General features: G+C 39.3%; 1 protein-coding gene across 1 annotated transcript; it reads right to left on the reverse strand.

Annotated features, from left to right (window-relative positions):
• Nucleotides 1-14,898: 14,898 nt before the first annotated feature.
• Nucleotides 14,899-16,242, reverse strand: LOC137265851 (G-protein coupled receptor 83-like). The gene has a single exon (XM_067801311.1). It carries the CDS (start codon nucleotides 16,240-16,242, stop codon nucleotides 14,899-14,901), a length of 1,344 nt encoding a protein of 447 aa, XP_067657412.1.
• Between the last annotated feature and the right edge of the window lie 253 nt (nucleotides 16,243-16,495).

Raw genomic sequence — 16,495 nt, forward strand, 5'->3', positions numbered from 1 at the left:
CCCACGTGTATCGCCTGCCACATAAGCATACAAAGGATAGCTTTTCTTCTCCCAGCGCAGTCGTGTTCCTGTAATGCCACCATAGTCTGCAATCACGCCAGAAAATTTAGTCTTAGTAGATCATTAAATGATATTAAACTATCTAGTGTCGTTACTGGTTTTGTTGAAATAGATGCTACAATTTGTGTACTTTGTCCTGTAACTTTAGAGCATATTTTCCATTGACAATGTTCAAACATCTTTCCATAAACGTGAAATATTAATGATGAGCCGAGATCACTCTCTTATCAGTCTGTAGCCAAGACGTTACCAGAATGTTTTAATATGTATCTGTAGATATTAGTCAAACATCTGCAATCCTTCCCTCAAAGAGTTAAATTATTTAAGAATTATATACTAAGGGAACTACTGTTTGGAAAGTTTGTATTGTGCTGAGTTATTACTTAGCTCGATGTTCAAAAGAGGCACAATGTTCATTAACTATAATGGTTCATCCTTCCCACACACGTAGTTTACATTTTGTAACATTAATCTTGCTGACGTTTAAAGGTTAAAGGTATTTTAAAAGCCACGTATAGTGTCTAACCATTTATATCCGCAGGACCTCTGCAGCGTAATTAGAGAGAGGAATCCATTTATCACACTTCACAACATAGTCGTCACTTTCCATTGACCAACGACACTGTTACTGGTGTCTTAAGACAGCCAGACACATTAGGGCATTCATATTAGGACGTCGAAAGGAGACGGGTAGGACGTATGCCTGAACCGAAATGTCTTTCTTATAGGAGTTCCAGTGAAACGATGTCTAGTGTTCTTGTACGTCTGTAAATTTAATAGCGTCTGTCAGCTCTTGTTAATAGCTTCACTAAGGATTTGATACGGAAACCTTCTTAGGAGGTATTCTTTTTATCTCCTTTGGGCTGACTATGATGTCTGTAAAAAATGTCCAGCCAGAGAAAAAAAACATGAAAGTTTCTCCGACTTTAGTATTTTGTGAGAAAAGTTGCCGTTGATCTCGTACAATGTACTGTTGTGTCATTTTCTATCAAAGTAAATGTGCATAGCAATTCAAAACGCACATCTCTCGTGTAGTCATGGAAGTATGATGTTATGTGACATGGTCTCGATCTTCAAACAAGTTTATCAGATAAGAGATTTAGCGCTTTATGCGACCTGAATGAGGATTATTTCATCATCATACCTTGTTGAACCACTCAGTACTGTGATGCATTATTTAGTAAGAAAGAACACACAACAAATATGTAGGAGACGTTTTTGCAATGTTAAACGCCATTCTAACCCAATGAGCGCTTTCATAATCGTCTATTTAAGTTTCCATTGATCCAAACATTAAACATTAGACCTACTGACACATGTTGATTCAAGCGAGCGATTCACATCTTTTAAGCAGGGTTTACCCAGAGCCAATCAAGCAAACATTTGTTTGAGACTTCATGATGTCTTGGTGCTTTCTATCACGTCCCCTCAATTCAAGTCTCGCAACCACTATTTTCTGTGTGATTGTCTCGATTACCAGCCAAAAGATAATCAATTTCTATGTACTCTCGGGGATTTCAGGGTTACAAACGCTTCCATGGTTTGTCGTACCGGTTGAAACGACACTGCCAATTGAGCTGTCTTTTTCATCGTTAGCAGTCAGAGCACGTAACCAATAGATCATTTCAATTCTCCCAGGAACACGTGGGCTGCTGAAGCCAGCTTCAGTTGTCAAATCATGCTAGCAGTAGCAGCAACGTCGCATACTTCTGATGGGAATTACTCCATGTAATAATTCAGTCACATTATGAGGTAAATGGGCGGACAAAGCAACGTCTAGTATACAGAATACGAAGCAATTGTAACATATTTTCCATGAATTAAAGTAGCGGATGTGACATTTCCAGGACACAAATAATGTTCGTAATGATATATTCTTATTCTATTCACGTATGATCTATACTTGTACCATTTAGGCCATGTTTCGTTTTTCTCGTCAGACAAACTCTCCTCCTTTGTTTGTACAGAGCAGCAAAAGCGCCTCGCTTGAACAACCCTGAAATCCAACACATTGTTGGTTGGCAATAGATGAAGTCGGCATCTAAGGCGGCATTCAAATACTTATATGGGTATGTTTGCCATGTGAACACAATTAGTACTTATGTAAGCAGCTTTGCTACCGTAGTAAATTTGGCCAAACACTTCACGGTGCATCTCTTAGAGATTGTGTAGGACCACACACGACAATGACCACTGTACTAGTGAACTCAAGAAAGGTGTCTAAGCGCTTCTGAAGAAAACGCCATCTACTTTTCAAGCGCCCATTTTCATATCTCTGTAGTCATGAGGGCACGACACGGTAGTTAAACGTGGTCTGGGAGAGGCTGAGGTTAGCTCTGTTAGTAAAGGGTTTCAAGGAGATAGGCTGAATCAGCTACGAGAATAGTCGGCATGTGAAACTCCTTGTTTGAAGTCGCAAGCGCTAGCTTCTTTGACCACTGCGGAAACAAATCATCCGTCTTTCTTTTGTGGAAATGCTCAGTGTTTCCCAGAGCACGCGCGTCATATACCTGTTCCGGTCAGCCCACGTTGATGTCAGTGAAGATATATCTCTGATCACAAACGGCTTGCAGAATCACTGAATAGTGTCCCTTTAGATTTAAATAGTCACCATGGGCATAAGCGGGAACGATGATAGGATTATGCGTGCCATCAAGGGCCCTCACTGACAGCCTTGAGCAGTTCACCTTTTGGAAATGGGACATGTGTTGGCAACATTGTCTCCTCAATGCAAAACATACATCCCTCACACATGTGATACTGTGGACTTTCCAACACCAAACCAATTTGCGATGGTCCTATATTCAGTCGAGTCTTTCTCTGACACATCGCTACACAGTCTGATGTCAAACCAGGTTCAAGCTCTCGACACAGAATATCAAATGTTGTCTTTTCTAACAGTCCCTAAACATTCATTACTTGTGAATTTTTCTTTGACAACATTTGACCACCGGTACTGAGATCTGGGCTTCACCATATCGTCTTCTGTCTTGTAAGCAAACATGTGCTCAAAAAATAAGGGAAGTCGCGACATCTTTTTCTTGCTAAAAGCAGTGCCTGCATGTTATCAGATAAATGGTACGCTCCCAAATGACAATAAAAATACAAATACTCATGTTAGAAAACATGTTTTTTTCACCTGGCACTATCTTCTCATGTGAACGTGTGTTATTTTTATGTTTTACTCTCGTAAGCAAATTGTTTATATGAGCAAATATATTCATATGAGTATTTGATGACATATGAACACGACATTAGGAGACATGCTTGCATGGTTCGGTCCAGTCATTACCGTCTTTATCATGACTTGTAGTCGCTAAGCCAAATAGTTCCAAGAATATGTTGAGGGAAATGAGTATTCTAATTCTTAAAAATAGGACCGTATGCGACAATGAGACGCACTTGTTTCCAGGTCAACAAACCTGAACTTCTTCTATTTCATGCACCTAATGCCACCAAATTTATCATAGCAAATATATAAACATAGTAAATATGACGACTTAGGTTTCGTGCATGTATATCATTGTGAGAGCAGCCAGGTTTGGTGCACTGACCTTAAATCTTCCATAATGATGCAGAAATTTGCAGTGTTAGGGAGTGTTCTCGAAAAACTTATATTCCTTCTAAAGGCTTTGTGTCGATAGAACAAGGGACATGAGCTGATGACCTGACCTCACCTGACCACACTGACTGTACCAGGATCATCCAAACCCTCTTCGCTGCATTTATGAATTTTATTTGCATCTAATAATGACTGACGTAACAATCGCTACAAGAACTCTGCAATGGAAGTCCAGCGTACCTTTCAAACAATATGTTCAGCAAGTCAATAAACATAGGAATATATGGTCAAGGAATGGCCATTGTCAATGATGCGTCAGAAAAATGAATGACATGATGACAGTTACCCTTTCCGTTGAGAAAACGCATTAGAGATGAAGGGGACTGGCTTCAAAATGTCATTCTTAATGGTCATCAATGTCGCGGTATTAAATGTATAATGTTACATGTCTACACAGATTACATCATTTCTCAACATTTCCAGACTGCAAATGGACAAGTGTTTCCTGTCTGTGAAATGAAGGAACAGATTTGTGTCAACAATAATGAAAAGTCTCATGAAGTCACATGTGTTCTTGTGTGTCTCTCAATGACCGTTTATGTGATATATTTGTTTTTAAAGGACAAAGAGACTCCAACAAAAGATTTCAAGAACATGTTCTACACATATTTTCTTAAATACCGAAAATAAGTATCTAACGACATATTCGTGTGATTTGGTAATGAACCTTACAGAGACAAGGACTTAGCTTAACCGAAAATGTGCATGCTTATATACGCATGTGCCCACGCACACTATCTGCATGGTATTGCAAGTACAATTTGAGGTTGGATTTGTGTTGTAGAGATCAGTTGGGCAACAACAGAAATGTTTTCAACTATGTTTCTACCAACATTTCTATTTTGAAAATCACTCTGCCTTTTTTTAGAATATTCAGCAAAAATATACTATCTGTTAATTAGATTTTAAATGCACCTAACATTTGATGTATCCTCAGATAATGTCTGTATTCAACTGTTGTATACATTAATATCACATGGGTGCAGTGACGAAATATATAGGCGGTCCTTTTCCTGCAAAGAAATGCCATCTTCAAATTCTTTATTTGTTTCCGGCACCCAAGAGACTGCGCCCTAAGTGTGATCCAACGTCAAACAATACCATTGATTGCGTATAAACATTAAGGGCCTACACTTGGTCTCGAGGGAATAGTTCTTGATATTGTTTTGAAACTTTATCCCAGGCAGAAACAGACTGCACTGAATTTAAAGCACTACAAGTTTCCCTGAAATTGAAATGTACAAATAAAGACATTGATTCCCTGATTTAATCTCCCCGGGTAAATTGGTGAAGTCGGTGCGCGATGATAAGTCAATGGCAGACTGCACAAACCGGAAAAGAGGAAATACTGTTTGAATAAACCTGTTTTCTCACAGCAAACTCTTTGGCTGCTCTACGTGGCTGCTAATCTGCTTTGACTGTGGCTGCTCTGCATGAGCCATCTGCAGGTGCACTCACTCACAGGTGACACAGTACATTTCATGTTCCTGTTTGTTTTGGTTTTGTTTGTTTGTTGGGTTTTTTTGTTTTGTTTTGTTTGGTTGGGTTTTTTTGTTGGTTTTATGGTTGTTGTTCTTTTGTTTGTTTGTTTGTTTTTTTTTGGGGGGGGTGTTTGTTGGTTTTTTGGGGGGTGTTTGTTGGTTGTTTTTGTTTTGTTTTGTTTTTGTTTTTTGGTTGTTTTTTTTGGGTTTTTTTTTCTTTGGGGGTCGGGGTGGTCTAAAGAAATTATGAAATAATGTCACATTTACTCATCGGTATGTTGACCGCGGAAAGAAATCTGCCTTCGTTAAGCATCAGTGCTATCACCATTTGACACGACCATTTCTGTTCTGTATAGGTCTGCATTATTTTAAGGTTTGTTGCGAAGTATTTTGACAGTGGCCGTCATTGAGACAATTCCTGAATCAAGCTAATCATGTCGATGTTGTGTGTTGCCTGCACATGTTTCCCAAAGCGTGTTTCTAAACGTTTATCATAAAAAAAGTGAAAACAATACATGAAAAGTGCGTGCACAAACGGGTTTCCCGTTATGCACTGAAATGTGTCGGAAACATGAGTAAATACAATGAATATAAAAGGCACAACTAAATTTATACTTTTAATACGACATTTACGACCTTAACGAAGCTCAACAGAGCCAAGGGTGAATGCTACTGACCGAAATATCGCGACTGGACGGGTATAAGCTGGGGAGCCATTGCGTTTCCTGCTGCGAAATGTCTATCAACATCGACACGAATGTTTTGTGTTCTCCAGGTGGACAGATTTGGTAAAAATACCGTCATAGAGTGGGAAGACATGTAGATCACAGCTAGTGGTGGTTCAAGGTGGTTCAAGGAGTTGTTCCAGTAAATCGCTACACCAAACAAATCCTACCCCTTCTCCCATTTTGTAACCGCCAGAGGGAGCTGTTTCAACAGGACAACTCTCGACAACACAGAGCTCTGTAACTGTTCCATATCTCGCCCATACAAACGTCCTTCCCTGGACTGCATATCCGTCGGCGCGTACGGACCGCCCTGATCACAGCAGGTGACATTTCTAATCTGACACGGACTGCTGTAGTTACATTCTCTTCCCACAGTGGTTACTTGTCACATCTTCCTATGTAACCTCTGTTCTAATACGACCCTTTCATGGTGCGAGTGTTCAAGACTCGTGATTGGAGGCAATCAGATTTAGTAGTGCAAACCTTGTTTTAAAAGTGATCGTTCGAAAGATCTCGGTAATTTCCGGATGCATCTTGAAAACTAGAACCTCTTCCCGAGCGCGATACTCAAATGTTTCTTCTAGACAGAACTCAGTCATCTCACATGATGCTTCTAATCTGGGATGGGCTGATCTGATCACTGCCTGAGATGCTTCTTATCTGGGATGGGCTGCTCTGAGTGCTGCAGGTAACGCTTTCTAACCTGGTGTGGGCTGCTCTGCTCTGATCACCGCCCGAAATACTTCTAATCTGACATGGGCTGCACTGATGACTATCGACGACGTTTCTAGGCTCATATGGCCTGCTCTGATCTCTGCCCCGAGATGCTTCCTATCTGGGATGGGCTGCCCTGAGCACTGCAGGTAACGTTTTCTTATCTGGTATGGGCTGTTCTGATCACCGCCCGAGATGCTTCAAATATGGCATGGACGGCGTTTCCAGGCTCTATGGGCTGCTCTGATCACTGCCCGAAATGATTCTTATCAGGGATGGGCTGCTCATAGCACTGTAAGGCGGTAGGTGTTTGGCAGACAGGTTTCCCGTAAGTCTTATATTCATGTCGTTTGTTTAGTGTTAGCTGTAACTAACTACCCTAATGAAACCGCAACATGATGGTAACGTTTTGTGATCGTGATATAGCTGTTCTAACATGACAACATTAATTAATCGATGTTTGTGCTACTTATTTTCACCACGTTCTATCCCTTTAACAATCCAAGGCAATTAATACGTCGGGGGCCATCGTGGTGATAAATCAATACAATAACTACTTTATCGTTATTGGTCGTAATGAGTCAGATGACACACTTATCCTCGATAGACTTTTATTGAGCACTATTTTTGGTTGCTATGTTCAGTGAATACAAGATATCGAGGACAAACTTGACAGAGGTGTTCATGTGTCCATGCATGTCGGTTCGAACATATGCATAAGTTCTCTTCAGTTACCACAAAATACTGTCTTATGTGAATACAATCTTAGTTCATGTGAATACAATCTTAGTTCATGTGGATACCTCCTGTTGACATTTTCTCTGTCTCTACTTAGTAGGGTGTATGTGACATGATGATCTCATTTGCAGTATTAATTAACGATGCAGATAAACAGGACACAGCATCCTAACTGGTTTGTTCATGTCCGATAAAACATGTTAAATTAAGACGAATTTTGCATCGCGTGTCTTGGAATGCTCCAAATGCTTAACTGCAGTCAGTAGTAGCAATATGAACGCTAATGAAGTGTATGTCTGGTCGTAAAGTATGCTTGCGACGCATAGCAATAGATCCATGCAAAGAACGAAAGGTCTTTTCTTGTCTGGCATTAAAGAGAATTTTGCCTGAGGGCAATGACTGGACTATGCATTATACTTATCTGTGAAGATGCGATTAGCCATAATTTGATATTTTACTTAGTATGTTCTTTTTGGTAGCCGGTACGCTGTTCTCAGTATCATTTTTCGTCACGGCGAGCGTGTCCACTTGAGCATTTATATTTTTTCGTAACTACGAGAAAAAAATGATTTTTTTCTGTTTTCTAGAGGAAAATTATGAAACATTATTCGATTACATATAAACTCCACTTCTAATCCCATTTAACTACTACACGCATTTCCATTTCTGAAAGGACCCTGATCAGGAAACATATGTATGGAAACGTTTTCTTACATTTTCTTTGCATAATATACAATAGATACCTGTGCATGATGGAACGGTGTCTTCAGTTGTTTTGTACGAAGGTTCTCGTTACGTTTTGCATTAATGGTGTGGTAATGTGCTTATGCCTTCTCTTGACAGTGTGTGATAATGCCGTGTGGTGACGTCTTGTGCTGGCATTGTCATGGTGCCGTATGTTACCGATCATTTTGCCTTGTGTTGGCATTCAGTGTTGGTGGTGTATGTATTTCTGCATGTGTTGACAGTATGTGTCAGTGGCGGATATATTGTTGTACATGTTGACAGTGTGTGTCAAATCGAATATATTGTTGTACTTGTTGACAGTGGGTGTCAGTGGTGAATATGTTGTACTGTTGACAGTGCATGTCAGTGGCGAATGTATTGCTGTATTTGTTGACAGTGGGTGTTAATTGCGAATATATTGTTGTATGTGTTGACAGTGCATGTCAACGGTGTGTGTTAGTTATTGATATACTTGTTGCAATTGGTAAATGTACGCTGACACCAGGTGCGGTTTGTTGATATGAGAGGCAACGGCAGTTCTGAAATTTGGAAATTTTGCCATTGTCACAATTAGAATTAGTTCAAAACATTAATGAGGGGGTGAGACAGATTCCCTGCCGTAGTTTAGTCAAATGTCGACAAGTTAGTTAAATGTCAAAGGAAAACTCAAGGCGTCTCGTTTAGTGTTTGATAGGTGATGTCTTTGAGTACGGGTATATTACTCTCAGACGGAGAGTCATAACCAAGGCAAAAGTGATCTAACAACATCATGTTTGATCCCGTTTGATCTGGGAGTTAGACATTTATGTGATTTTTTCTGTATGAGCGCATTATTATCGTTCAAGCTGTTGACATATGTTGACAGAATGAATAATGGAGACAAAACAATTCTTAAGATTGATGTTCCAACCAAACGGTGTGTCGATCTTCAGGTTGTCTCAAAGTCAAATCTTGGTCCTTTGACATTCCCTATTTTGCTATTATTTTGATGTTGTGACCTTCGGACATTTCGAAATGTTATCAAACTTCGGCATTACTATTATGCTTAGGAAAGTTTAACTATTTAGTAATTTTAAGTAACTATTTAGTGAATTTGTGACTACATGTATTATAAATCGATGACAGCTGTTTATCAAACCAATGGTACATTCTTGATTGTGTTGTGGATATTACCTATGGATCACGATACACAGTCAGGACCCACTTGTCTTGGGGTCATGTCGGCAGTGATGTTGCTCACGAGTGAAAGATCATATATGTGTCGAATGTTGGTGTCGTGTGAAGTGGGTTCAGACGTTGTGATTACCCCGGCATTTATCCTTGTACATGGAGATAACATACCCTGGATTTGTCTAGGATAGGAATAGTAAACATGACTTTAGTTACCCGTTCACGTTAAAAATGAGGTGATATAAGATTTAACTTGACGACTGTTTGACTTTCGAACTAGTATAAACTGATATTTCATATGAAAACTTTCTAAAAAACAGTCCGTATTTAAGGCATATTTTACGTCATATGGAATGGCGAGTATTTTCACAAAGGACTTTGGGGTAGCCGAGTGCTTAAAGCGTTCGGTCGTCACGTCAAAGACCCGGGCTCGATTCCCTAAATGAATACAATGTGTGAAGCTGTTTTCTTAGGTGAACCACCATTATATTGGTGGAGTATTGCTAAAAGCTGCGTAAATCTAAATTAACTCATTCATTTATAGAACAAACTGTACTGTCTCTATTTTAAAACAGCAGTAGCACATAGTGAACTGCTTTCTTTGATATCACACACAATTGTATTGTTGCGTCGTCAGCAGTAGTCATTCAAATCATATTGTGACGTAACATAGGAATGACGTCAGAAATGACCACTTCCAGATGCTACAATGGAAATCAGCTGAAACGGAATTCCCGTGCTTCATATAGTCAGTAACAATCTGAGCTGGACAACACATGTTTATCTCCTCAATGAACCAAACAACCCAATGATCGATATTGTGAGCAGCATTATGTCGCCCAAACAAGCCAATCACGTGACCTAACAATAGTCTAGATACACGGCATCAAGATCAGTCTCTGAATACCCACGAGGCGAACTTATGAATATTCATGAGTTAGGTAAGATACATTAACACAAACGGTAACCCTGCTGAAGTCGAACACCGAAAATGCTTCTCCAGTAACAAATGACGACATTGCAACATTTAATGCTTTATTCATACACAAAAAATACAATGCGTCTCAAAACGGATAACACACAGTTACATATACAATTTATTCTCGAATGAGATCATTGATGATGAGAAATTTAACATCAAGCTCACGATATCAATGTAATAGGATCTCTGCGCAGTTAACACGTGATCGATTACCTGATGGTTCAGTTGTTGACCTGTCCAGTAAAAGGAGGTACACAGTCACGAATATTCGAGTTATCATTAACAATTTTGAGTGAGTTAAAATTCAACATTCGATCGGCAATATTAAAGCCATATCGTGACGGTAAGTTATACAACAGTAACGAATATATTTCAACTAAATAAAATCTATCATCGATTAACAGTACTATATTATCACAGATTAAATTTAACACGTGTTTCAACATTTGAAAGAACCAAATTGTCAGTCAACAACAACGGACATAACTATTGGCTATGAATCGCCCTCAACCAAGGACTGGCAACCACACATGTAACCGTGAGAATATACGGTATCAAAATGGTTCCAAAAAGGAACGGTTTAGATAAGATCAGATAGGATCAAAAGGCTTTCTGGATTATTTCACCAATCAGTTATGACACACACGAAATTCACTAATTTGATCAGAATGATGAACAAATTACACATTCTTAGAAGGGTCCTGAAGAAATTTTGCAGTTATGACAGAGATATGTGCGTAAATGCACCCCATAGTTTTTAATTTAAGTTAAATAGCAAATTACATTTGTGAGGCATGAAACAATTAACTACCGCAAGCGGGTTAGGAATTGGAAGATGGATAAAACTCTCCCATTACGTCTTCGACAATGTGCAATAGAATATGCCATTGTATTTTCGATTTGATGTCAGTAAAAATATTCCATGAACAGAAGCCATTCCTTTGCTTGTTCACCTCTCAAACACATGGCAGACTGCGAGTTAACTGTTGTGCAGCACAGCGGAAGTAATGGCTGAAGAAATTAGTGAACGACCTGTCGATGCTGTCTTAATAACATTACATCTTCAGTCTCGACATTAATTAAGAAAACGGCTCGCGTTGTTGGTAGTCATCTGAACCTGTCGAACATGGAGGCGCTTTAACGATATAGTGTAAGGCGGGAATATGAAGCGATGTTGTCGATAATCACAGTTAAGATCAAATTGACAACGACAATAATTCCAGTATTGCCTCGATTTCTTTTATTCTTATGATGTCGTATCAGTCTTTAATGTTGACCATATATAAACAATATTTGTCTCTTGCCCCAGTATCATTATAGAACACATAACCTCATGTCAAGAGATATTCAGGAACTATGCCAATATAGTTTGCGTTTAACCGAAAATAGAAAATGTTTAGAACACAACTTTGCTTTCAGAACGAATGAATTCTGCAGCAGTTCACTGTCTAACAAATGTAAGCCGACTCATGACATGGTTCACGGGTCAAACACCAACTGAATAAGCTGTCAGCTCACAATACATAGGCAGATGCTTGAAAATCTATAAAGAAATGGTTTCAGTTTTTCGTGCTTTTCCAAAGGTTTCACCATAAACATAAGCCTCTAAACTACCCACTTGAGCCTGACACTGTGAAAGATAATTACGGTGAACCGAATATTGCAATGTGAAAATATTATATTACCTTTTAAAAATCCAATATGCGTGCCTAATTTAGCTTTGTGCGTTAAGTCTCTGCGAGCGACATTTTATTCATATCACGGTGTGGCAGATCAGTTAAGAGAACTGTCCAAGGTGTCTGGTTGGACTTTTGGATTAAGACACGTATCAAGACTAAGTCATAAAATGCCCATTATATATAATATTAACCGAGGTCAATATATATTCCAAACAATGACCCGTTCTTTAAAGAGCACTGTTGTCACTAAATTTACACAAAAATGACAAAAACATTTTCAATCACGTGAAATCTCTGATAAGAGCCATCAACTTGTTCTGTTTCCTGAAACGTCAATAAAGCATACTAAGGCACGTCCATCTAGAACACACGAAGCATACTGCAGAAGCTGAGAAAAGCAATCACATCGGGAATCATTTTAGTCAAAATTTCAAAATTGAACATACGTTTTAAAGGCCACAGTTCCTGCCCCTGCTTACCCTGCACCAACGTACAAAGGGTCACCTAACTCTCATACAATTCGTCTTAGGTAAAGCATTCCCATAACATCTCAAGCTGTTAAATGGACTAGACAAAGTTTGGGGCTGCTGTAGTATTGCTTCCATAACTGTAAACTATTGATTAATAATATAGTGTCTGGAAGATCTGTCATTGTCACCTAGACTCATAATACCTAGACTTCAATATTTACCCAACAAATGGAGCGGTTTTGTGGCTGATCGTCCAGCTCTGCGGAAGGGTCTTGGTTGTATGCCTATTGTTTATATACTTTAATTTTAAAATTCTTTGCTAAACTTTAATTACGTTTTTGCCAATCAGAATAAAAGTAACAAATGAGACGAAATTTGTGTTTCGTTTTGCCCATGGTATAATAACAAACTTGAGTTCGGGATGGTATTATATGTGTGAAAGTTTACATATCTTTGACCTACACATACATGAAACTGAATTGCATGACAAAAGTCAAATTGTCTTCTTCAAGGTATATGGCACACGTAGTTCCATGTGTGTCTAATTTGCAGATGCACACCTGCAAAGTGACATGCAATTTACACATGCCTGTGCTATTACTCGGGGTGGGTTTTTTTCAACGGTAGACACATCTCTAACATGGATATAAGTTCGCGTATAACTTCAAGGCGACAGGGTAACCGACAATTAAATATTCACACACTGACAACCGGTGTTAGATTCGTCTTGCGGGAAATATGTTCTTTGTTTTGAGCATCGTAATAAAACGGGAATACTGCTTAAAAACATGAGCTCCTGTTTACATCATGAAAGGATTTTCTGCTTTGTGCTGTGCATGATGTGAACACATGTCTGCTAATATACGAACGATTCAAAGTAGTTTACACTACGTTTGGTGTAATATAGTTTTGTGAAACATTTCAGTGTAATACAGACTATCATTTGGAGTAGATACACCATACATGGCACTGAACAAACCAACAAACACGAGTAAGAGGCTGACAGATCGAGATTAATATGAAAAAGCTAGACAAAAATTATGCAATGATGTATCAGATTTATATTACGTTAACCTCCCGCGTTTGGATCTGGTTCAATCGAGCAATACAAGCAAATGTACATGTCAATATAGTCATCTTGTCAATAGTCAATATAGACAACACCAAAGGCACAATTTGTGTAAACTAGACAAGGGAATTTCATAAGGTATCACTTACACTCACTAATGTCCATTGTACGAGTGATCAAACTTTCTCTATTGCTCATTAGGGACGAGAAACAAACTCCGACTTCGCCACTTTGCTGGTGAAACTGTGTCTGTTTGAAATTCAATGATACATCATAAAATCGTTGGGTACGAGTTTAAATGACCATGCAATGGTATTTGTTTTGAATGAATTGATGCATCAAGAAATGAGTAAATATGAGTTTAGATTTTAGTGCAGTGATGTATATTTGGAATTTAGTGATGTCATCAAGAAACCGTTGCATATGTTCGTGCCATAGTCTCTATTTGGAATTCAATGATGCATCAAGAAATGGCTCAGTATGGGTTTAAAAGTTAGTGCTATGGTGTTTTTTATTTGAAATTCAAGGAAGGAATCAAGAAACGTTTTAATGTGAATTTCAACAACTAAGTACTGTACAATTGGGTAAATGGGTATTTAGTTCAGCTTTCATATGTTCTGTCTACTTCTGTTTGTGCCAATTTAACGCGTTTCTCAGTCACTCACTAATTATTTTTGACCCGTAAAGGCCCAAATAAAAACTTGTCCGCTCAAAGAATATCTAACTCTTTCTTCATTTAGATAGCACGTGCCACCCGCGACATATATCAGAGGTGTCAGAATCACTGAAAATAAACATTCAAATTCTTTTGCCATGGCAATTTTCTGGTCTTGTACTCCATGTGACCTTGATGGAAATGAAAGAACGACGCAGCCTGAGCCGTCTTCCTCTCGTCTTCGACAAATAACCACTGTGGTGTATGGTTTCCCTCACGGGAGTATTTTAACTCCGCACACCATCACGATGGGTTTCCTGATTCTCAAACCTGAAGAACAGGAAAAACACATATTCGGTGTAACGATATCACACCCCGAATGATCTGCTACATGCGATTTAGTACTCGTATCTTGTCCTTGCCACAACACAGTCTTGAACTAATCATTAAACCACAATTTATCAATACTGAAACATATTAGAAGCAAACAAACTGTTATTAGCTTTGCCATTCGACTTTCATCCAGTGTGTTGGTCAGTCATGCTAGTGCAGAGAGTTCGAGGGACACGGCAAATCTATGAAACACAACCGATTCCGGAAACAGTTTTCATGCAGTTTGGACAGATATATTCAACAATTTAGGTGCTGACATCCGTAATTTCTCTCGAAACATGACTTTGCTTTTTTCAGTTTTTACTTCCCCATCAAATGAATGACTCCAACTTACTACAACTTGACATTTGTCCAGAAAAATCGTTGTTGACAGTTAATTTTTCTCCATTACCAAACGTACTGGGATTCAGATTACTTCAGATGCAATTCGACCTTTCCGTTAGATATGTCACATTTAGGAATAAGTTCTGTCGTCTCCTCCTTTATTGTGTCCTTCTCGTCGATTCGAGGGGGCGACCCGTTTAATTTGAAGGGGCAAAAGTTTTCAATTTCATCTGGCGATACAGACGTATCCCTTTTAACACTGGTTGATCTACTTGAGCATGCAATGCTTGATCGTGTGATACTCGGCAAGCCTCTCCCTCGTTTTCGATCTCCACGGTCATTCCGCAGCAGCCCACCATCTATTTCGGAGCACCCTGGGTAAATCTTAAAGGCTCGGTATCCACACCAACGAAATCTTGCTTTCACTTCCTCTCTGAAATTTTCGTTCAGCCAACAGTAAACAAATGGGTTATAACATGTGCTGCTGATGGCGATCCAGTGGCAGATGAAAAAGGCCCTGCTATCATGGTGGAATACTTCAGCATTGGGATGAAAGTCAGTCAGAAGGTGGTACAGAATAAGCGGCAACCAACACAAGGCAAACACAATCACAACTGCGATCAAAAGCTTAATGCTCCTTCTTTTCGCACGCTGCTGGGATTGGTGCTGATTTTCTGTCACAGCGCCGACATGGGTTCTTGCCCACAGTTTACGTACTATACGTCCGTACGCAAAGGCGATGAAGGCCAGGGGGATGCAGTATTGCATGATGATGGTGACGACGGTCAGATACTGTTCAAATGAATCCAGGGTATCTGGAAATGATGATCGACAGCGTCGGAGTTTTGACGTGAACAGATTGACCTCCTGTACGCTTGTGTATATGCCATATGGTAAGGAGAGGCAGATGGCCAATACCCATATGAAAACCAGAACCGTTATTGCAAGCTGCTTGGACATGCGAATCGTTAGTGGAGTCAGAATCACTCGGTGCCTGTCAATGGCGATCGCTGTCAGGGTGTAGGTTGACACGTACACGGACGTCATTAACGAAAAGTTTACAAGGTGACACAGAAAATCCCCCAACGGCCATTCATCCAAGATGTGTCTGAGAATATTGAATGGAACATTAATGCAGGTGATAAGAAGGTCCGAGACCGCTAAGTTGGCAATGAAGAAGTTAGTCGCTGTGTGAAGTCGCTTGTTCTTCAGGATCACATAGCACACAAGAGAATTTCCAAAGAAGGAGATGAGACTTAAGATGCTGTATGCGATGATGATGATGATATTTTCTATTGTCTGGTCACGTTTGAAGGATTGGGACTTGAAAGAGCTCCCATTGGACTGGTTGGATAACCATAGTGAAATATCGGTGCGAGTTACATTCTTGTCATCAAGTCCCAAGAGATGCCATACATCGTCGTACGCCATAGTTTCTTGGAAAGCCCTGCAACACACAAACAGCGGTTCCTGAAACATTTCATCATTACAAACTCTGGTACATCGAAAGGTATACGAGCGCACACATTGCTTCCAGAGAAACTCTTAAATCTCAAATTGCCTTGGACATTGCGTGAGTGGTATGTCATAACATTGTTTCAAAGAAAGGTAGTACTATCTTTAACAATATTGAATTCATCAAGTTATAAATTCAATATATAAACAGCAGTCAAATTTAAAAAAT

This window comes from Haliotis asinina, chromosome 15 (assembly GCF_037392515.1).
Source record: "Haliotis asinina isolate JCU_RB_2024 chromosome 15, JCU_Hal_asi_v2, whole genome shotgun sequence".
Lineage (NCBI taxonomy): Eukaryota > Metazoa > Mollusca > Gastropoda > Lepetellida > Haliotidae > Haliotis > Haliotis asinina.